Source organism: Miniopterus natalensis, chromosome 8 (assembly GCF_054644295.1).
Source record: "Miniopterus natalensis isolate mMinNat1 chromosome 8, mMinNat1.hap1, whole genome shotgun sequence".
NCBI classification, from domain to species: Eukaryota; Metazoa; Chordata; class Mammalia; order Chiroptera; family Miniopteridae; genus Miniopterus; species Miniopterus natalensis.
The window spans coordinates 75,721,904-75,745,310 of record NC_142088.1 but is presented as its reverse complement, the minus strand read 5'-3'; the positions used below and the strand labels follow the sequence as shown (position 1 = coordinate 75,745,310).

At 40.3% G+C, this 23,407-nt stretch overlaps 1 protein-coding gene across 1 annotated transcript in view; it reads right to left on the bottom strand.

Annotated features, from left to right (window-relative positions):
- The window catches only part of EPB41L5 (erythrocyte membrane protein band 4.1 like 5), a 112,837-nt gene extending 99,987 nt beyond the window's left edge, over window positions 1-12,850 (bottom strand). Inside the window, exons 1-2 of the mRNA XM_087819910.1 lie at window positions 12,770-12,850; window positions 6,629-6,816 (exon numbers count right to left, since the gene is read on the bottom strand). Of these exons, the coding sequence (XP_087676036.1) occupies window positions 6,629-6,808 (180 nt within the window). The 5' untranslated portion in view covers window positions 6,809-6,816; window positions 12,770-12,850. The remainder of the gene's footprint in view (window positions 1-6,628; window positions 6,817-12,769) is intronic.
- Window positions 12,851-23,407: the final 10,557 nt, after the last annotated feature.

Here is a 23,407-nt window from a genome sequence, read left to right as displayed (position 1 = left end):
AGCAAAACTGGAAGGTGGGAGGGAATATGGGAAAATGAGAAAATTGTATAGAAAAAGTAGTTCTCAAAGTGTGACCCCTCCGAGGGTTCCCCAGATTGCTTCAAAAGATCCACAAGGCCCTAGGATTCTCCTCATGTATCTCAATCAATGCAGAAGCAGATAACAGATGCTATGTTTTATTAAATCAGATGTTTAAAGAAATTTATAAAAATGCATAAAATAATGCCACTTTCCTCACTAAATTTCTTTGTTGTTTAGTACAATAGTTATTTTTCATTAAAATGTTACTTATGTTAACATAGAAGGGGTATATTATTACTATTTTTTAATTAACCAATTTATTTTCAGTTTTAATTTCTAATATGGTAATACTATTGGTAGATACAACCCTCGTAAGCAAATGCTTTGTTAGGATCCTCAATTCTCAAATATTTTCATGTACATCTGATCCATGCTCCTCCCCCTATATAATTTTAAATTACGACTTAGGGTATTTCTTGTAAACAAACATATAGTTGGAATTTTTTTATTGAGTCATCAATCTCTGCCTTTTAACTGACTTTGTTATTTCAATTTGTCCACTGCTTTTTCTGCACTTCTTTTTACATTCTTTCTTTTTGATAAAAAAATGTTATCCCTTTATTAAGCCAAGAACTTTACCATGCCCTCATGTCCCTGATTTCCCTTCCACCCAATCTTCATGTTTTATGGATATACTTCCTCTGTATCTTTCCTTTGGTCATGGCTAATTTCTTAAAGACAATAATCTTTACTTTGTTACTTGATCATTCTTTACACATCTGACATGTGTACACTACACATCGAGTAGCATCTGCCAGATTCATTTCTCTATTCATCTGAGTTCTTCCTCAGAAATGTTCCCCATGTTGGATTCTGTATTGCTGATCTTCAATAGTCTTCTATGTTTGAGAGTATTTTAATCATGCTCTTCTATCTGAATGACAGTTGGCTGGATTCAAGGTTCAAAGTTATTTTCGTTCAATTATCTCTTCAATACTCAAAATATATTACTCTATCATTTCTTATAATCTATGTTGCTGTTGAAAAGTGTGATATCAATTTGAATTTTGTTCCCTAATAACATTACTTACTCTCTTGGGTAAGCTTTAGACTTTTTCTATCTCTAATAGTCTTGGATTTCACTATAATGTGTCTAGGTACAGGTTTTTTTCTTTACTTGGTATTCTATTGGGCCTTTTAAATCTGAGATCTTTCTGCCCGGCTAGTGTGGTTCAGCGGTTCAGTATCAACCTAGGAGCCAGGAGATCAAGGTTCGATTCCTAGTCAGGGCCTATGCCCGGGTTGTAGGCTCGATCCCCAGCAGGGGGTATGCAGGAGGCAGCTGATCAATGACTCTCTCATCATTGATGTTTCTATCTCTCTCTCTCCCCCCTCCCTTCCTCTCTCTGAAATAAAGACATATTTAAAAAAAAAAATATATATATATATATATATAAATCTGAGATCTTTCATCTCTTTTTAATTCTGGGAAATCAATCTCTATTATTTCCTCAAATATTTCGCCTCTATTTTTGTCATTTTAAGTTTCCTACTTAAGTGCTGGCACTTCTAGTGTGTTTGTTCTGTTTGTTTTTTGGTGTTTTTTATAAATATATCTTTATTGATTTCAGAGAGAGGAAGGGAGAAGGAAAGAGAGATAGAAACATCAATGATGAGAGAGTCATTGACCGGCTGCCTCCTGCACACTCCCTGCTGGGGATCAAGCCTGCAACCTGGGAATAGGCCCTGACCAGGAATCGAATCGCGATCTCCTGGATCCTAGGTGGATGCTCAACTGCTGAGCCACGCACTGGCTGGGCTAATTATTCTTTTGATTTCTTAGATTTTATGACCTTTCCTTTGAGGGTAACTCTTGGGAGAGAAAGCCAGCAGCTGGCTTATTACAAGAGCATCAAGTTCAGTGGCTAAAACAAAGTGAACAAGAGAAAAAATGGTCAACAATGTGACAGAAATCAACAGAAGACCATGAAATTTTAAACCAACATAGGCAAATAAGACAAACTAATTCAATATTTGAGCATATTTGTTCTATTAACATGATGAAAAAGTGAACTATTGGCTAAGGAAGGGAAGAGACAGATCATCGTTACTGGAAATGACAAAGAAAACTTTTGATTTTAAATCATACATAATAACTAAGTCACAAAGCACTGTTAACTTAAACAGCAAATACCAATTATGCACAACTCTGCAAATGGCAATGACCCTAAAAGGAACACAGAGTATTTCTAAACTATAGCAGAAAGCCACAGAAATCATCTGCAGGATTCATTTATCTGGTACCAAACTTACATGCTTCCATTACCTTAATTCCAAGGTACATTGCTAGAATCAATTTCATATTCCATCAACATTCTTTACTTGCTTCAAAGACTAAAAGGAAACACAACTAAGAAAAATACTCTCATCCTTATTCTGCCAGAGCATCATTTGCCTGCCTCTTGAAACATGACAGTTGTGTTCTGAGAAAACAAAGAATGGACTTCTGTCAACTGGATAGCTGCCTCCTCAGAATAAAAACTTCTCAAGGGTATGCATTGACCCCTAACAGAGACTAATTGAAGGCCAACCAATAGTGAACACAAGGCATCTGCAAATTCCTAATGTTAATAATGCTCAATCTGCCCTGGCCATTGTGGACCAGCTGGTTGGGTGTCTGTCCCATGCACCAAGAGGTCTCTGATTCAATTTCAGGTCAGGGCACATGCCCAGGTTGCAGGCTCAATCCCCAGTAGGGGGCGAGCAAGAGGCAGCTGCTGGATGTTTCTCTTCCACAATAATGTTTCTCTCTCTCTCCCTCTCCCTTAAATAAAAACAAACATATTTTAAAAATAATAATATTAATACTCAATCTAAAAGAAATCTGACATCTCAAAAGATGTCAAAACATCTTAAGGAACTGCCAGACTTTTCCAAAGCAGCTGCGCTACTTTACATTCCTGCCAAAAAATGGGAATAGGGTTCAGGTTTCTCCACACCCTCACCAACACTTACTATTATCTGACATTTTAATTTTAGCCTTCCTAGTTGGTGTGTAGTATATCATTGTGGTTTTAATTTTCCTGATGACTAATGATGTCAAGGATCTTTTCATGTGCTTATTGGTCATTTGTATATTTGGAGAAATGTCCATTCAAATCCTTTCCCCATTTTTAAACTGGGTAATTTATCTTTTTATTATTGTGTTGTTAACAATTCTTTATTTTTTTTAAATGTGTCTTTATTGATTTCAGAGAGAGGAAGGGAGAGACAGATGGAAACATCAATGATGAGGGAGTCATCATTGACTGGCTGCCTCCAGCATGCAGGCATGTGCCCTACTGGGGAATTGAACCGTGATCTCCTGGATCCTAGGCCGATGCTCAACCGCTGAGCCATGCCTGGCCGGGCAACAATTCTTTACAATTCTGGATACAAGTGCTTGTCAGATCTAAAATTATGCAAATACTTTCTCTCATTTTGTGATTCTCTTTACTTTCTTGATGGTATCCTTTGAGGTGCAAAAGATTTTAATTTTGACAAAGCCCAATTTATTTTTCCTTTTGTTGTTCATGTTTTTGGTGACATATCTAAGGAACTGGTGTCAAATCCAAGGACATGAAGATTTATCCCTATATTTTCTTCTAAGAGTTTTATAGTTTTAACTCTTATGTTTAAGTCTTTGACCCATTTTGAGTTATTTTTTATACGTGGTGTGAGGTAAAGTTCCAACTTCATTATTTTGCATCCGGCTATCCAGTTCTCCCAGCACCACTTGTTGAAAAAGCTATTCTTGTCCCCACTGATTGGTTCTTGCACCCATCAAATATCAAATAATCATAGATGTATGGATTTATTTCTAGGTTCTCTCTTCTCTTCCACTGATCTGGGTGTGTCTATCCTTGGACCAGTAGCACACCATCTTGACTTCTATTGTTTTCAGTAAATCTTAAAACCGGGCAGTGTGAGTTCTACTACTTTGTTCTTTTTCAACTTTGTTTTGGCTATTCTGGGTCCCTTGCAATTCCATGTGAATTTTAAAATCAACTTGTCAATTTCTACCAATAAGTCAGCTGGTATTCTTATAGAAATTATGTAGAATCTGTAGATCAGTTTTGGGTATACTTCCATCTTAATGTTAAGTCTTCCAATTTGTGCATGAGATGTTTTCTCTTTTATTTAAAGGAATAATAATACATGGTCTATATAATTTAAAGACTTGAGTATCTATATCAGCAAAGCAGTATATAAAATTATCTACTGGTTAATCAAATATTTCCTATTAATTTAAAACTTAGGAGATACAGTGTTTTAAAAGACAGCCTATTTACTAAACAATATTAAACTCATAAGTCAAAGGAGTTACTGTGGCATTTCCGAAGATAAAATGTTAAAATAAGATAGAAATTTCTACCTGATGCCTTTTTCATTTACTGAAAGGCATTAACACTGTATTAGTTCCTTGAAAAAAAAAAGAAGGAAAAAAAAAAAGTAGAAGGTATTTAAATCCCCCAACTCCAATTCTGAGACAATAGGAGAGCAGAAAGAAGAAAATGACCATTACTACTTGTACATACTAATTTGAAGTCTACAGACTTAAATTACTGTATTTAATCACATATAATCCCTTACATATTGCCTGGTCAATCATCATAGTTCCATGCTGGCTTTCAACAATCACTAGTGACCCTAATCCTAATAGGAAGTGAGTATGTGCTTCCTTCAATTTCCAAAATCAATTCTAAATCATCTTTCAGAATCATACTACCCTGATTGAGAAGCTAAATCAGAAAAAGGGAAGACTTTTCTTCTCAGAAATTAATATTCCTTTCGCCTATTTTTTTCTTTAGTAAAGCAGTTTAGCTGGCAATCCAACGCCCATTTTATACCCATGCAAGCATTGAGAGTTAGTTTACTAACTCTAGGATTTCACCTGCAGAGCTGAAAAGGCAATTGTTCTAGTTCCGCGAAGAGGGAGGCAAATCTAAAACTCTTGGCTTTTTCACTGCAATTGTCTGCATGAGAGGCCAGCTTGCATTTCTGGGCTTGGTCAAACATCACATACACCCTCCTGAGCATACCAAGCATAGGAAACCATTCTATACCAGTCACTAGCCATTTGTTCCACTACTTTAAAACCTAGTGCTCTTTCTCCTCCACAATACACTGCCTTTTTAAAAAGCTCCTACAAATTCTACTTTCCTAGTATCAGCCTCTCCATTAACAACCCTGAGACTTCATACTTCAAACATTACGTAATAAGAAACTTCTTTCCAGTCTCTTACACAGCAATCTCAGGCTTTTCACCACATACCTAATGATATTTTAATAGAATACACAAAAATCTCAAGATACTTATCAAATAAGAAATGACTATGAAAACTATCCTCATGAAGTATCACATATTGGACTGTCTGGCAAATCTTCAAGAAGCGCTTACAGAAAGAAAATTTAAATGCCTTAAAGTCTAAAATCAAAAACCCTAAAAATGTCCACTCTAATGTAAAAAGATATTATTTATTACAATGACCTGAAAACACTTTAAGAAATCCTGTGTCTTTAATTTTATATTCCATTATTTTTAAAATGTATAAGGTATATACTAAGTACATTCTAAATTATATCAATAATCACAATATTCATTTAAACCAACCATCCAATTCCTTACTCTCTCAGTCTGTGAGCTTATGGACTTCCAGAGCTTATTCAACTAATGTATCACTGCAGCAACCAGCTATCATGTCTCACAAAAAGACTTTTTAAAAAAAATTCTATTTTGGGTAAATGAGTGTGTACTAAAAAGTTTGTGGGGAGGGAAGACACTGCAGAACATCCAATGATGCTCTCATCAAATCACACATTTTACAGCTTAATTATGTAAATTTTTTAATACAGAACAAAGACAGAAGAGATTTGGCTTTAGTAAAAAACTGCCTGTAAGGAATAAGTTAACCCTTTTCAAATATATTGGACTATTTCACACTGTGAGTTAGGATTATTCAAACGGTAAAAAAAAAACTACCCAAAATTTGAACATAATAACAAGACCTCGTCTTGAAATAACGATCACAGTGTATGAGAGATAGGCAGTCAGAGCTGAGAAATATAAAGAAAGTCCTTTTTCTCACTTCATTTCATTAAAATTTCTGCAAGCATTCCAAACTATGGATGAAGTATTTGTTTTGAGGAAGGTTAGGAATGTCCTGAAAACTGCATATACATATAGAGAAATGAAAGTCTTACAATATACATATAAGTATTGTTCTGATTCCCAAAGATTCTCATTGCTTTAATAATTGCTCAACAAGTATTGTGAGAAATCCACCGGAGTACACTATGTACTGTCATTGTAAAGAACACACACACAAATGACTCCCACCAATAACTGCCCTATCATTTAAATGTTTAGGTAACGGCCACTAATCCCAGAAAAATACTATCAGGCCAGGTTCCTAAGGTTACCTGATACATGTACAGTACCTGTCTGTTACAGTGCCTGATCCACACTAACCCTTAGTACCTATTCCCCCAGGAAGTTAATAAGTAGAAAGCTCAAATGAAGAAAGTGATCTCACACAGAATTTGCAGGTCAGCGAGACTTACATACCGGCAAGTCCACACTAACATCAGTACCATCCAGAAGGGACACTCGACATGTGATGACAGACTTAGAATCTCCAGCTGCAGGAATGTGTGTGGCAGCTCGTTGAGCTTCTCGGAGTCTTTCTTTCTCAGCATGTTTACGCATTGACCGCCGCCCAAGCGTTCTCCGGAAGAATCTCAGCATTTTTGTCACTATAAAACAGGAGAGAAAAAGATTATCAGAAGACTCCTGAATTTGCAGTTAGAAAAATGATGTTATTTAGTAAAGTCTTGTGGACATTAGTAAATATGTTATTTAAAAGGGCTCCTAGTCGAGTAAATTTGAAAAAAACAGAGCTGGCCACTTCAATTCAAAGTTTTTAAAGATTTTATATAAAATAGAACTATGGCTTACAGCATTTCTAAGCATTGTGGACTACTTTATAAGAAGCTGATTTTGTAGGAAAGGGCAAACATTTTTAAAGTTCATCAGGTATTTTGGGTCAATAAATTACATGTCTAATAGCCATATCCCCACAAACATTAGGAGACAATGCCATACACTAAGATATCCTTTGATGATAATAATCCTAAGAAGTTCCATTTATCTTCTGAGCTTTCACAATAAAAATTTTTAAAAATCACCTATTTCAACTAAAATACAAGTATATTTCAAGTATAAGGTTTTGTCAAATATTCTATTACTTACAGATTTTAAACTGCTACTTAATATAAACAATTATTTGTATCAAATTAATGTTACTTGACAACTATTCATTCCAGAGAAAACAAGAAGTTGTGCAGAAAAGGGAAAGTAATCACAGTATACTACACACCTCAGCTAATAGTTTAGTATAATACATAAACACTAAGTATTGACCTAACCATAACTGAATGAAGGATATAATAGAGGTAGGTGTGGACAGAGAGCTAATTCCTCATCTTCCCGAGTAGGAATTCAACAGGTAATTCTAAAACCAAAAATCAAGAAGCAGCAATAAGAGTATGTTATTTAAAAGGTGACGGTGGTTACCTTGAAGAGGGAGCGAATACAGGAAAGTGCAAATTTTCAAAAGAAGCCTTCCCATTAGATGACTTTTTCAACTAGATACATTTATAAACTTTATAAAAATAAAAGCTAACTTTAAATAAATACTATTACATTAAAAAATAAGTGTCTATAAATTAAAGGTTATCATACATGCATACATGTATGGATATTCCTACATAATTAGGTAAACTGGAAAAGCCATGGTACTTGTCATTTGTACGTTCATCTTCTTAGATCCCAAGGAAATAACTAAAATTTTAAATAGCTTTCAAGTTTACAAAGCATTCATACATAACACCTGGCTCCAGTCTCTATCTCCGGGTGTTTTTTCAGGCAGTTCCCTTTGCACCTTGCTATCCAGTCTCATTTCCGCTGCCTGTGAAAGGTCGTACTTGTTATCCCAGACTGCTGTCAGAGAATCGCTCCTTACTCCTATTAATTCAACAACTCTACCTATATCTCCTCCGAGAAACAGCTCTGAACCCTCAAAATATTTTACTGCCTCACTAATCAGATTTTAATTATTCATTTGCATGTCTGTCTTTACAGTAAGCTCCCTGATGAAGTAATTCCTACTTTGAATAGCTAGCCACCACCCAGCACATTTCATCAAGTAAAACATATGTTTAGTAAATAATCTTACTTGGTCCTCAGAAAAACTCCCCAAAGTAATGCCTTATTTCCATGAGTAACCTAAGGGTCAGAGACTTAAACCATTAGCCAAGTCCATTATTTAATAAATAATGAAACAGGGGCTCAAACTCTTGATTTTCTGACTCCAAATCTTGGTCTTTCTCTGTATACCACATCATAGTGCCATTCATGTAAAACTTTCATTTTAGATATAAGAAATCATCAAAGATCACAGTTAAAAAGAAGCTGAATGAAAATGCAAACAAAACATACATGATGAATTTTTCAAAAAAAATTAATTCAGCTTATTCAACAAATAGCAAGGGAGGAAGTAAAGAGATGCAAAGGAAAGAACAGATTAAGAGAGACTTAAAATACATATCAAACAATCACAATGTGTGGATCTATTTTAGATCCTAATTCAAATAAACTTTCTTTTTTAACAATCGCAATGGGTGGATCTATTTTAGATCCTAATTCAAATAAACTTTTTTTTCTTAAAGCTGTTCAATGTTATCACTGGGAAAAGCTAGGTGAAAGGTATATGGGAACTCTGTACTACTGTTTTAACTTCTACATAAGTCTAAAATTATTTCAAAATTAAAAAAATTTAAGACGCACATTTGTTGTTTTATATATATAAAATTAACAAATCTTGCATAACCAGTTGATGCTTTACACTAGATGCATTTGTAAAAATGATAAATATAAAAGCTGAAATAGTAACATAAACACCAACATATTAAAAATAATTCAACAGCTACAAGTTGAGGGCTGTACTCTCCTTTTACAAGTATGCACACTCCTACGTAATTATGTAAACTGGCAAAGCCATGACAGCTGTCCCTGGAACTTCCCAAGGATATAAACTACACACACACACATTTGAACATTGACTGGATTGTTTATGATAACCAAGGAATTATTGCCATTTTTATTTTAGATAAAATGGTAGTATTAAAGATATGTTTAAAAAATGTCCTTATCTTTTTTTAACTTCCAAAAATGTGTCCTCTTTACTGTTAATGAGAATACTATACACAGTAGAGACATAACTTAAACACATTGCTTTGATTTAGGTTGACATATTAAATTTTTAATAACTGAAAATGTTATTTCAAAGTTATACTCTCATCAGGAAAAAGATACGGATACATTTTCTGTGATTTTATGCCACAAACATCACTGTTTAAGTAGATCATTTAATATGAAACAACTGTACTGACATATCTTGTTCCATTTTCCCACTGGATAAAAATATAATTTTATAAAATTTTTTAGAATAACCTGAATGATTAAAGAGTCTTTATCTCTTCAAGATACATACTGATATATTTATAGAAGAAATGATGTGATGTCTAGTATTTGCATTAAAATAATACAAGGAAGGGGGTTAAGTGGGAAGAGATGAAACAAACTGGCCAGATAACTGTTGAAGCTGGATGATAGGTACATGGGGTTATTACACTCTACTGACTACTTCTGTATATGTTGAACTTTTCCATAACAAAAAAGTTTTTTAAGGAAAAAAAATGTTCAAAATGCACTTACAACTTTGACATTCCTAGAATAAGACAAGTTTTCTGACTTTCATTTATCCTATACCTTGAAAATAAAAACTCACCATAGAGAATTAACCTGCTAAGGAAAAACCCAGCTTCTTCCAGATTTAGAATTTTAATAACTATGTATTTTGAACTATAAAACCCAATTCTACAAATAACAAGCTCTTTTTACAAAAATATGAAAGCAAGTTACATGAAAATAAATTTCAGATGAACTAAAGATTAAAAGTGAAAGAAATGAATACTAGAAGGAAGCAAATAGTATATATTTTAAGGTGAAGGGCTTTTTCAAATTTTTCTGCAGAAAAAAAATTCTGAAGGATTAACATGCAGTTCAATTAAGAACTACCACAAATCGTTAGGATAAACAACGCAACAGAAAAAACAAATGGGCAAGATATGACGAAACAAGCTCTAAAAGGTGATAGGCAATGAAAATATTCAATAAAAACATGTTCAACCTCAACATTAACCAAGAAAATCCAAATTTAAAAAATAAGATATGGTCTGTCATTTAAGAGACTAAAGATAGCCAGTGTTGAAAGGATATGGGAAAAATACACTGTCCTCTTTGGAGGATGATTTGATAACACTAACATAATTTTAATGTGCATACCTTTCACTCAGCAATTCTATTTCTGGTATGATATCCTAAAGAAATAGTCCCACACATGCTTCAAATTGTAGAAACAAGAATTTTTCAGGGCATAATTAACTTCAGAAAACTTTAAATATGTCCATCAACATGCAAGTAGTTAAAGTATGGTACATAATGGCATATAACACAGCTGTTAAGATACAATTGATTTTAGACACAAACAAACTTTATAAATGAAAAATTAAATCAAAAGAAAGATGAATATAGTTTTACCCCACTCTGGATTGGAATACATACATATATATTTACTTATAGCTTATATACACGAAAGGACTAGACGAACTTGCAAACTGTTAAACCAGGTTATCCCTGGAGAGGGTCACGTGGTGGTAGTTAAATCTTCTGTAAGAATATATGAACATGTCAAGAGTTTTTAAAACTTTATGGTCAAAAAAAGTTATCCCATGTTCACTCTTTCCCACCCCCCACCATTCACTTACATTCTTCATGCTGCAGCAGTGATCTGCAACCACAAATCTGATCCCTGCTTAAAAACGTTTAATGTCCTTGCTCCCTGGCCCAGCTCCTACACCTGGCCTGACCTTGGCAGCCCACTGCCAGCTGCGTTTGGATCTAATATGCACCTTCTGCTCAGTCCAAGTCACCTGTTCCATCTTTCGGGATCGCTCTTTTCCCACCTGTCACACTCCCCCACCGTCTCCCACTTCACATGGCTAGTTTCAGATTTCTGGCTGAAATGTCTTTTTCTCAGAGAAGCATTCTTGACTCCTGAGTCTAAAATTAGGCACTCTTTTAGTGCCCTTAGCCCTTTCTTTATAACCCTTAAAGAAACTATAACTAAACATCCAATTGTTTAATTACTTGCTCTACTAGGCATTTCCCCCACAAGGACAGGGACCTACTCTGACGAAGTCACACCATGACCTAGCTAGCACAACAATATGCATATTGGGCACTTAATAAAAAACTTGTCTGACGAATGATAGTGGAATTTTTGGATGGTAGGTGGTTGTTTTTCTAAAAATACTAGTTTTTAACGTGATGCTTCTAATTTTTCGGCAGTAAACTAACAAAAAGGGATTCTTTACCATCATAAAAATGCAAATTGCCTTTACTAACTAAATTAAGGGCTTTTAAAAAAATACATATCTAAAACTGAAAAGTCTGTCATGAAATGTGTATACTCTCATACATGGTGGCCACAACCTTTGGTAAGCAATTGCTTTTTAATAAAACAATATACCAATATATAGCCATAAAGATACTAATATCTTCTGTCCCCAGTAATCCCAAAATATTTCCCTGTAAGAGAATTTTTATTGGTAAGAGAGTAATTCAACAGGAGTTATACATATCGTTTTCCAATGAAGTTTACCTATAGAAAAGAGGTAAGATCCTGCAAACTAGTTTATATGTACAAATAACCCACTGTGTTAGGTAGGGTTCAACAACCTGTTCGTTATGTTAGAAATCGAGTTACGGGTCATTTTTTCCCTAATTCTTAAAAAAATACTTTTGATATTAATGTAAAATGTTGTCGAATGGTTTAAAAGACTTGGGTCTCTTGCTCTTAAGCAGAATTCATGCGCCCTGGTAACCATAAAGACACTGACACATACAATTCGTGTTTGCACGCCGAAGAACCCACGGTTAACACGCCCAATGCCACGGTGGGGGGCGGGGAGGTCCTCAGGCCCGTCATTCCTGGGGACACACCTGCCTGTCGCAACTTCCAAGTAGCTGAAGTTTCAGTCAGACGCAAATCAGCTTCAAAAGTGTGCTCGGGCTTTTGTCACGAGACCGTGAGAACTCCAGGTGGGTTTTTTCCCTGACCCGCTCCGTCCACCTCGCCAGCGCGACGGCCAGGAGGCGGACCCGCAGGTGCAGGGCGCCCGCGGGCGGCCCTCCCTCCCCGCCCGCGCCCCTGCCCCCCGCCCGGCCGCTCCGGGAGGCTCCGCGGGCTGGCCAGGCGGTCACGGCCGGGCGGCCCCCGCACGGTAACCCGCTTCGCCCCGGGCGCCCCGCTCCCGCTCCCGCCGCGCGGCGCCGGGTCGCCCGAAACTCCGCGGCCCTGCCCCATTGGCCGCCGCCGCCCCTCCCCTCTCGGCGGGTTTCGTGTGCAGCCGGCTGGGCGGGGAAGCCCCGGGCGGCCAGGGGGTCCCGGGCCGAGGCCGCTGCAGCCGCCGCGAGCGCAGAGCCCCCGCGCGAGCAGGGCCGGGTCCCCCGCGCCGAGGGGAGCGGGGCGTGCAGCGAGCCGGCGCGGACGGCGCGGCTGGGGCCCCTGGCCCTGGCGCTTACCTGGGCGGGGGCGGCGGCGCAGCGGCTGGCGAGCGAGGGTGAGGTGGGGGCGCCCCTCGGGAGCTGCGGGGAAATGGCGGCCTGAGGCAGAAGCCCACTCCGCTGTAATCCCTCGGAGGACCCCGGCTGCCCGCCGACCCGCCCCTTAAAGTCCCCCCTAAGCTCCGCCCTCGGGGGCGGGGCGGGGCGCGCAGCTCTTCAATGGGCAATGACACCGCCCCGGAAATCGCCCGGGCTGGGCGAGACTCGGGTTAAAGGGGCGATGCCCGGCTCCGGGGTGGACGCAGCGCCGCCGTCGGGGCCGCGGCTGCTTTAAAGAGGCGCTGCCGGAGCCCCGCGCGGGCCACAAGCTCCCCGCCCCCGGCGGGCTTCTGACCGGAGCAGTCCCGGCTCCGGGCGGCTTCGCGCTGCTGCTAGACTCGTCCGTTCGTTCAAGAAATTCATTCATTTAGCAAATACTCACAGCCGGGCTGTTACAGGAACCTTCGTTCCAGTGGGGAAAGGCTGCAAATGTGTGCACTTGCCGTGCTAATAAGCATCATGAGGAAGAGTAAAGCCGAGAGCGGGCCGGGGAGACCCGCTTCAGTGCGGCGGCCGAGGGCCTGACCGGGGCCTTGCAACCGCTCTCGGCCCGCGGCAGCGGCCAGGCGGAGAGCGCAAGGCGACACGCGAAACCCTCATGCGGCTGAAGCGCCAGCCGGAGAGACAAAATAAATGAGATAAATTCGTTAAATACTGTGTTCGGTATTACTGATTAATAAGCGAGGACATTTAAATCAGAGAATGGGGATAGGCGATGAGAGGCTGGCCGTGTTCGCTGGGCCGACCGAAGGTCGCCATCAGAAGACGGCATTTAAGGAAGACCTGACGGAGGGAAGGGGGTGGCCCTGGGGACATCTGGGGCCAGAGGGAAGGGGTGGCCCTGGGGACATCTGGGGCCAGCGCGGAGGGCCCGGCGGAGGCCGGGACGGGCTCGGCCTCCAGTGTGGCCGGAGCCGAGGAGCAGAGGGGCAGAGGGAAGACGCCCCGAGGTGACAAGTCGGGGGAGAGGTGCGTGGGCGCGGCCTGGGCCCGAGCCGAGCCGAGGGTCAGGTGGACAGCGGGCGGCCGAAGTGAGGAGAGAGAAGTACTCAGCCCTCCGCGGGGAGTGGCACCGCGTCCCCGCCACCCAGTCCTAACGGTCAAGCGCGGCAGGGACGGCTGGTCTCTGCCCCGTGGTGCTGGCGGGCAGCTGGGCAGAGCTGAAGCCGCCAAAATGGCTCCGCTGGCGCGGGGGTCTGCCGGCCTGGCTGAACCCGACGGCTGAGCTCTGCCTGGGCCCCCCTCTCTAGTGGGGGGTCGGGGGGCTCAGGCCTCTGAAAGAGGGAAAACTGAAGCTCCAAGGCCCGTTAAAAGAAATGCGCGGGGGTCACACATGTCACTTCTGTTGCCTGCTGTTGGCCAAAGCGAGTCACAAAGGCCAAACAAGATTAAACTTCTTTTGTTTTTCTTTCAGTGGTATTAGAGAAATGTTCTTTCTCTACTTTTAAAAAATAACTTGACTGCGATGTGTCACGCTGATACGGTCCGGCCACGGAAACCGCGCGCCCGGCCCGGCGGCGCTCCGCGGGCCGGAGGGTGGGCGCCTGCGCCAGAAGGGGGCGCTCGGCCGCCCGGGTCCGGGCTCCATCCCCGCCGCGCGCCTGCGGGGCGGCTGGGGCGGCTTCTCTCCCACATCCATGTTTCTCGTCTCTCTCCCTCTCAAGTAAGTAATTGTTTTAAATATAAAGTGTACGCTTCAGTGGCTCTTAGTTTATTCACAAAGCTGTGCGACCCTCACCGTAAAATGACCTAATTGTAGATCATTCTGTCACCCCTCCTGGGAAGAACAGCGTGGGGGGTGCACAGGGGTGGGAGGAATTGTTGGGGGGCGTCTCTGCCTCTTTATCTCAGTAAAAAAAGCAGTGATGACGATAGGAGAGGGAGGGAAACTGGGCAGAGAGGTGAGACAGGAAAGGGCCATGGCCTGAAGCTGAGTAGAGAGGTACATTACACTATTATATTTTATGTGTGGGTTCTAATTTTTTTCCATAATGAAAAGTTTTTTAAAAATACTGTCTGGGCCACATACCCCTCGGAAAGCCCTCATGTCTCCCCAGGGGTCTGTTCCCCCCTGTGAAGACTATGGGGTCTCGAGCAGGTCAAGGCCATCTCCCGCCAAGTGCACCCAGTGTTCACGCACTGAAAGTTGTCATTTATCTGTTTACTGGTCAAACATGGAAGCATTTTTTGTCAGTTCTTATAAACCCCCCTCATTGTCCCAGGCTGTTGCGTAGCACACAGGTTTGGAGAAAAGGCCGTCTTCCCCTCTTCTGCTCAGTCTTTTTCCTTACCTCCTGGGAAGGGTAAGGTTGAAGGAGGCCCTGGGTGGGTGAGAGAAATCGGTTCAGGCCGAAGGAACAAGGGAAGCGTGGGCTGGAAAAGTGAAACCTGACCTAAGGACCCAAGTTATCGGAAGTCGTCCAGGATCTGTTCAGATAAGATTATGCCTGATAATAATTTATCACCTTCCCAAATCCTCTCTCCCAGACCCAATAACCTCTGCAGCATCCCTGGTTTGTGGTAAATTAGCCAGCAAGTCGACTCTCACCAGAGAGAAGGCTCTCTCCTTGAACACAGCTGAATTAAGTAACAATGCATTTGGCTGCCGCTAATAGGGAAACAATGAACGGTACTGAACCAAATGAGTTTATTTCTCTCACATAAGTAATCTAGAGATGGGCGGCTGCCTGGTGTTGGTTCAGCTCCTCAACGATGCTGTAAGCATCCTGAGCTCTTGTACTCTCTCTGTCCTGCCGTCCTTGGCACCTTGAGTCTGGTCTTTCTGCTTCCAGCCTGCCGGCCACGGGAGGCTGCAGTAGCTCCAGTTTCAGAAATTAAAGGGAAAGGGGAAAAGACCTTCTCTTCCTGAAGCTTTGTCTTTTAGTTTAGGGAAGGAAGTCCCCCCACCCGGCCTCGCTGGTCAGAACGAGATGGCCTGCCTGGGCTTAGACTAATTATTGGCCGCTGGGAAAGAGAGTACTGACACCGGATGAAACCGATCATAATTCACTCATGGAGCTCTGGAAAGGGCCTGCCCGTCTGAGATCAAGGGCTCTCCGTTAACTTCTTGAATAAATCCAAGTTCTTTTAGCAGGAAGGAGGGGTGTTGCGAGGAAGAATGACTGTGGGTAGTCTACACAGGGGGCCTATCACAATAGCCCACTCTTTGGTGGAATAGTCCTGGCCCATGGAAAGATTTTCCTTTACTGAACTAACATCCTCACCGTAGATTTCCTAGCTATCCTAGGTCCTGGATTGATCTCTGGAGCCACACACAAAGGGGTAGATCCAGGTTTTTTGGGTTCCGAAAATTATACAGTTGTGGGGAGAGGGTCTCTTTAAGTGAAGTAACACAAGTTTAAGGATTCAAAATTAGGTATGGGGTCTTAGACAGAGCCCATGCAAGGAAGGAGCCCTAAAATTTAAACCTGATTATCTTCAGGGTAAATCTACCTCTGCCCACAAAAAGAAACATAATTCCCCCTTCACATCACAATCCTTTTTTTTTTCCTTTTTTTTTTTTTAATATATCTTTATTGATTTCAGAGAGAGGAAATGAGAGGGAGAGATAGAGATAGAAACATCAATGATGAGAGAGTCATTGATCGGCTGCCTCCTGCATGCCCCCGACTGGGGATCGAACCCGCAACCCGGGCATGTGCCCTGACCGGAAATCGAACCCTGATCGCCTGGATCCTAGGTCAATGCTCAACCGCTGAGCCACGCCCGGCCGGGCCCACATCACAATCCTTTAAATAACTGAGGACTTTTGTCCCAAGCCAGCAAAATCTCTTGTCCTGATTTCCAAGCTCTTTACTTTCTTGGTCAGTTTCTCCACACTGGTGGAGGTATTCATGCCAAGGGGTTCTGAGCAGAGTGGAGCAGAGAGAATTCAATGCAAGATCCAGTCCTCCTGGGGACTGAAGAAGCCCTGCATTCCAAAAGCCTCCAGTGCAAAGAAAACACCATTGGGGGGGGGGCGCATCTGTAATAGTGTCAACAAAAGCAAAAAAGATAATTAGTGGGGGGAAAAGAAAACACCATCAAGAGAGTAGGTATCATGAAGAATTTGTTTATCAGACATTGGATCTAAAAGAGCACTACCTATTCAAAAAAATGCACACAAATAAAATACAGTCATGTGCCACGTAAGAACGTTAGGTGAACAGAGGACCACATATACAGCAGCGGTCCCATCAGATTACAATGGAGCTGAGAAGTCCCTATTGCCTAGTGACTTCGTACCTGCCATTAACAGAAAGGAATGTTCATGGTGCACTATCTGCTTACATGCAAATATGTGACAGAAAAAGGGAACAAACCAAGCAAACCACTATGGCCATATATATATATTTTTAAACATATCTTTATTGATTTCAGAGAGAGAAAAGGAAGGGGGAGAGGGAGAGAAACATCAATGATGAGAGAGTCATTGATAGGCTGCCTAGCCCGCAACCCGGGCATGTGCCCTGACCGGGAATCGAACCCCGATCTCCTGGATCCTAGGTCGATGCTCAACCACTGAGCCATGCCCGGCCGGGCACCATGTTTCTGAAAAGAGTGACACCTCACCAGAACCCGAGGCAGGTCCTCCAGGAGGTGTTCCAGAAGGAGGAATGCAACCCAGGGGAGACCCTCCACACGTGTCATTCCTCCTGGAGACTTCCCGGGGGACACACGAGGCGCGGCAGGCAGGGATACCGATGATCCTGACCCTGTGTGGGCCTGGGCTAGCGTGTGCGTTTGTGTCTTCGTTTTTAACAAAAAAAGCTTAAAAAGTAAATAGATAAATAGAAACAAGCTTATAGGATAAGGCTAGAAAGAAAGAAGATTTTTTTATACAGCTGTGCAATGTGTTTGTGTTTTAAGCCCTTTACTATAAAGGAGTAGAAAAGTTTTAAAAAATTTTAAAGTTTATAAAATAATAAAGTTACAGTAAGCTAAAGTTAATTTATTACTGAAGGAAATATTTCTAATAAATTTATTGTAGCCTAAATGTATGCACAGTGATGTCCTCAGCCTTCCCTCACCACTCGCTCACGGACTCCTCCGGAGCAGCTGCCAGTCCCGCCAGCTCCTTCATGCCAAGTGCCCTATCTATATACCTTAGTTTGACTGTACCTTCCTGTGTTTAGATACACAAATACTGTGGTTGTGTTACAATTGCCTGCAGTATTCAGAGTAGTAACACACCACACAGGTGGTAGCCTAGGAGCAATAGGCTAGACCACATAGCCTAGGTGTGCAGTAGGCTGTGCCATCTAGGTTAGTGACAGTGAGCTCTGATGTTTGCGCAACAGCAAAATCACATAAGGCGTCCCTGTTATTAAGTGATGCACGACTGTAAATCAAAAGATAAAACTGGTCATTGGGAAACACTGCTGAGAGAATTTTATTAGCATATTGCAGAGTCTAGACTTTTAGTTCAGAACCTAAAAGATCTAAAGCCACTTGAAAGTATGTAAAACGATGCTGTTACCTTCCTCACGGGGTAGGCCTATGCACGACAGAAAACAAGTTATCTGAAAATGGTTTCAAAAGTGTATGATACTATATGTAAGATCATGTAAACTTTACCCACCAAGGAACAAAAGCACCCGGTGCTACAAATAGAAGCCGAGGATCTCCTAAAATGGGACCAAGGCCTGGGCCTAATTTCTTGCAATTGGATAACTCCCTTTCCCAGCGAAATCTTTCCTGAGCCAGAACCTCATGTTTGAAAAACTACTCTTCCTCTCTTTGCAAGTATTCCTGGGAGGACTAAGACCTAAAACAAGTTCATATTAAAGTACTAGCTACATAGGCTAATTGAAGGACACTTAAAAAATGGGGGATGGCTGGGGCAGAGGTATGCAGAGAAGGGGCATGGAAGGTGATTTGAAGGCCAGTCTCTTCTTTCTCCAAAGCACTCAGGCTTTTCCCTAATTCTGGAGACTAGGGGCAAAACACCTAAACATTCATGTTCCAGCAATCAGTATTTCACGCATCACTTTGTTCAGAATTATCTGGAACAGAGACCTGCATATCTGGTGGCCTATGCACCTTGTTTATGCTGATAGGAAGAAAATTTCAGAAAACCATGGCTGGCTTCAGGCAAGCTCATTAGGCTAAGTATTATCAGAGAGACGGAAGTAAAAACATTTGTCATTAGGTTTTCCTAAGGGTGAAACCATCATGAAACTGAGACTCAAGGGAACAAAAGGAAGGAGCCAAGACTCAGTGCTCTAGAAGTTAGTGTGCTTATGAGTCACTTGGAGATCTTGTTAAAAGGTTTAAGTTTGGGGTGGGGCCTGAGAGTAGGCATTACCCACAACCTTGCAGTTAGCTGATACTGCTCTTTAGTGGGCTAGGCTTTGAATAAGGAGGTCTTTAGATTACTACCCCTACACCTGTGACAATTTCATGATACCAGGGCTTGTGGCAGTATTAGAATATCATATAGTACAAAGAACAGTGGTAACTTAAACCTCAATTAATATGAGGTAGTTGCCTGAGAAGATATATCAGAAAAAATATTACTAACAGAAATGTCTGAAATTTTACTGCCTCTGTTTTCTTCTAGGAGTTTTATGGTTTCAAGTTTTACATAAGTCTTTAATCCATTTTGAGTTTATTCTTGCATATGGTGTAAGAAGGTGGTCTAGTTTCATTTTTTGCATGTATCTGTCTGATTTTCCTAACACCATTTATTGAATAGATTGCCTTTTCCTCATTATATGTTCTGGCCTCCTTTGTCAAATATTAATTGGCCATAAAGGCAGGGGTTTATTTCTTGGCTCTCTATTCTGTTCCCATTGATCTATATGCCAGTCCCATGCTGTTTTGACTACTATGGCCTATTTGATATCAGGTATCGTGATTCCTCCAACTTTGTTCTCCTTTCTCAAGATTGCTGTGGCTATTTGGTGTCTTTTGTGGTTCCATATAAATTTTGGGATTTGTTCTAGTTCGGTGAATTACATCATTGGTATTTTGATAGAAATTGCATTGAACTACATATTGCTTTGGGTAGTATGGACACTTTAACAATGTTAATTCTTCCTATCCATGAACATGGTATATGCTTCCATTTTTTGTATCTTCTTCAATTTCTTTCTTCAGTGTCTTATAATTTTCTGAGCAGAGGTCTTTTACCTCCTTGGTTAAATTTATTCCTAGGTAGTTTTTTGATATAATTGTAAATGGATTATTTTCTTAATTTTCCTTTCTGATAGTTAATTATTGGTGTATAAAAATGTTACTGATTTCTGGATATTTGTTTTGTATCCTGCTACTTTGCTGAATTTATCAGTTCTAGTTTTTGTGTAGAATCTTTAGGGTTCTCTATATACAGTATCATGTCATCTGCAAATAATGACAGTTTTACTTCCTCCTTTCCAATTTGGATGCTTTTTATTTCTTCTTCCTGTCTGATTGCTGTGGCTGGGACTTCCAGTACTGTGTGGAATAAGAGTGGTGAAAGTGGACATCCGTGTCCTGTTTCTGATCTTAAGGGAAATGCTTTCAGTTTTCCCTCATTGAATATGATATTAGCTGTGGGTTTGTCATATATAGCCTTTATTATGTTGAAGTATGTTACCTCTATTCCCACTTTGCTGAGAGTTTTTATCATAAATGGGTGCTGGATTTTATTAAATGCTTTTTCTGCATCTATTAATATGATCATGTGATTTTTATCCTTCATTTTGTTTATGTGGTGTATCACATTTATTGATTTGTGGATATTGTACCAACCCTGCATCCCAGGAATAAATCCCATTTGATCATGTTGTATGATCTTTTTTTAAAAAAAATATGTCTTTATTGATTTCAGAGACAGAGGAAGGGAGAGGGAGAGAGAGATAGAAGCATCAGTGATGAGAGTGAGTCATTGATCAGCTGCCTCCAGCGCCTCCCACTGGGGATTGAGCCTGCAACCCAGGCATGTGCTCTGACCAGGAATAGAAACCGTGATCTCCTTGGATCATAGGTCAATGCTCAACTGCTGAGCTATGGCAGCCAGGCGGTGTATGATCTTTTCAATGTATTGCTGGATTTGGTTTGCTAACATTTTGCTGAGAATTTTGGCATCTATTAGAGTTCATCAGAACTATTGGCCTATAATTTTCTTTCTTAGTACTATCTTTATCTGGTTTTGGAATTAAGATAATGCTGGCCTCGTAAAATGAGCTTGGGAGTGTTCCTTCCTCTTGAGTTTTTGGAACCGTTTAAGAAGGGTAGGTGTTATTTCTTCTTTGAATGTTTGGTAAAAGTCATGTGTGAAGCCATCTCGTCCAGGACTTTTGTTCATTGGGAGTTTTTTCATTACTGCTTCAATTTCATTAGTTGTAATAAGTCTATTCAGATTTTCTGTTTCTTCTTGATTCAGTTTTGGGAGATTGTATATTTTTAGGAATTTATCCATTTCATCCAGATTGTCCAATTTGTTGTTATATATTTGTTTGTAATATTTTCTTATTATCCTTTGTATTTCTTGTGTCAGTTGTTACTTCTCCTCTTTTATTTTGAATTTTATTTGGGTCCTCTCTTTTCTCGATGAGTCTGGTTAAAGGTTTATCAATCTTATCTTTTCGAAAAAACAGCTCTTGGTTTCATTGATCTTTTGTATTATTTTTAAGACTCTATTTTATTTCACTTCTGATCTTTATTATTTACCCTTCTATTCACTTTGGGCTTTTTGTTCTTTTTCTAGTTCCCTTAGGTATAAGGTTAGATTGGGGTTTTCTTGGACATTTTTCTTGCTTCTTGAGGTAGGCCTATAAAGCTATGAATTTCCCTCTTAAGACTGCTTTCTTTGCATTCCATAGATTTTGGGTTGCTTTTATTTCTGTTTGTCTCAAAGTACCTTTTGATTTCTTCTTCAATCTCATTGTTAACCCCTTCATTGTTTAGTAACATGTTATTTAGCCTCCATGTGTTTGTTTTTCAGGGGTTTTTTTTCTTGTAATTGAGTTCTAGTTTCATACCATTGTGGCCAGAGAAGATGCTTGATATGATTTCAATCTTCTTAAATTTATCGAGACTTGTTTTATGTCTTAACATGTGGTCTACCTTAGAAAATGTTCCACATGCACTTAAAACAAATGTATATTCTGCTGCCTGAGGTGAAATGCTCTGAAAATATCAATTAAATCAATTTACTCAACTATGTCATTTAAGGTCACCGTTTCCTTGTAGATTTTCTGTCTGGAAGATCTATCCATTGAGGTCAATGAGGTGTTAACATCTTTTACTATGATTGTATTACTGTTGATCTCCCCCTTTATGTCCATCAAGATTTGCTTTATATATTTAGGTGCTCCTGTGTTGGGTACATAAATATTTATAAAGGTTATATCCTCTTGTTCGACTGCTCCCTTCATCATTATGTAGTGTCCTTCTTTGTCTCTTATTATAGCCTTTGTTTTAAAGTTTATTTTGTCTGATATAAGTATTGCTACTACAGTCTTCTTTTTTTTTTTTTCATTTCCATTGGCGTAAAATATCTTTTTCCCATCCCTTTACTTTCAGTCCAAGGGTGTCTTTCATTCTGAGGTGGGTCTCTTGTAGACAGCATATATATGGGTCTTGTTTTCTTATCCATTCAGCTACCATATGCCTTTTGATTGGCATATTTAAGCCATTTACATTTAAAGTGATTATTGATAAATACGTATTTATTGCCATTTTTCTTTATAGCTATGATCCTTTTTTCTTTCATCTTAAAGAGTCACTTTAACATTTCTTGCAATGCTAATGTTAATGTAAAAGACATTCAAACCTGTGAAGAATTTTTGTGAGTTTATTTGAGCCAAACTGTTGACACCGTGCCAGGAAGCAGAATCTCAATGGATTATGATAACGCTGTGGAGAATGGCAGTTTTGCACCTTGTTTTATGAATTACAATCAAAAGGGAAGAAGTAAGTGTGTTACATGAAATTCATTGGTGATAGATTAGGGAGGTAGGAGAAAGTAAAATGGGGAAACCTCTGGGATTGAATAAAAAGTAAAATGATAGACACACACTTCTTTTACTTAGGTGAGTACAGGATAGTTAACAGTCAACAGTTAACTCAATAACAATGAGGGGATTTGTGGTCTCCGAACGGTGCCTGTGGGGTCTGGGAAAAGGAAAATTACTTTGACATTCCAATGATACATCATCATAGATGCAAAAAGATAATAGGCTCAGTCAAAGTAAAGACTGACCTTTGTCAGGGAAGATACTGGCCTAGGACATGACTACCCACCATAAACTGCTTTTTAATTTAAAAAGTTTTCACTTCAGGCCATCCTTTGTGGTTACTTAAGGTTTCTGAGTTTGCAAGGCTGCCACACAAACCAATCCTGAGCTTGTCAGGTTAGCATGTGGCCCTTTTTCACCCACACTAGTTTGGTGGTAATGGACTCCTTTAGCTTTTCCTTGCCTGGGAAGCTCTTATTTTTCCTTCAGTTTTTTTTATTGTTGACTCTATTACAGATATCCCTCATCCCCTCCCCCTTTGTCTCCTTCCACCCAGCCCTTGCACCCCCACAGGCCTCTACCACTTTAATGTCTGTGTCCATGGTTTATACTA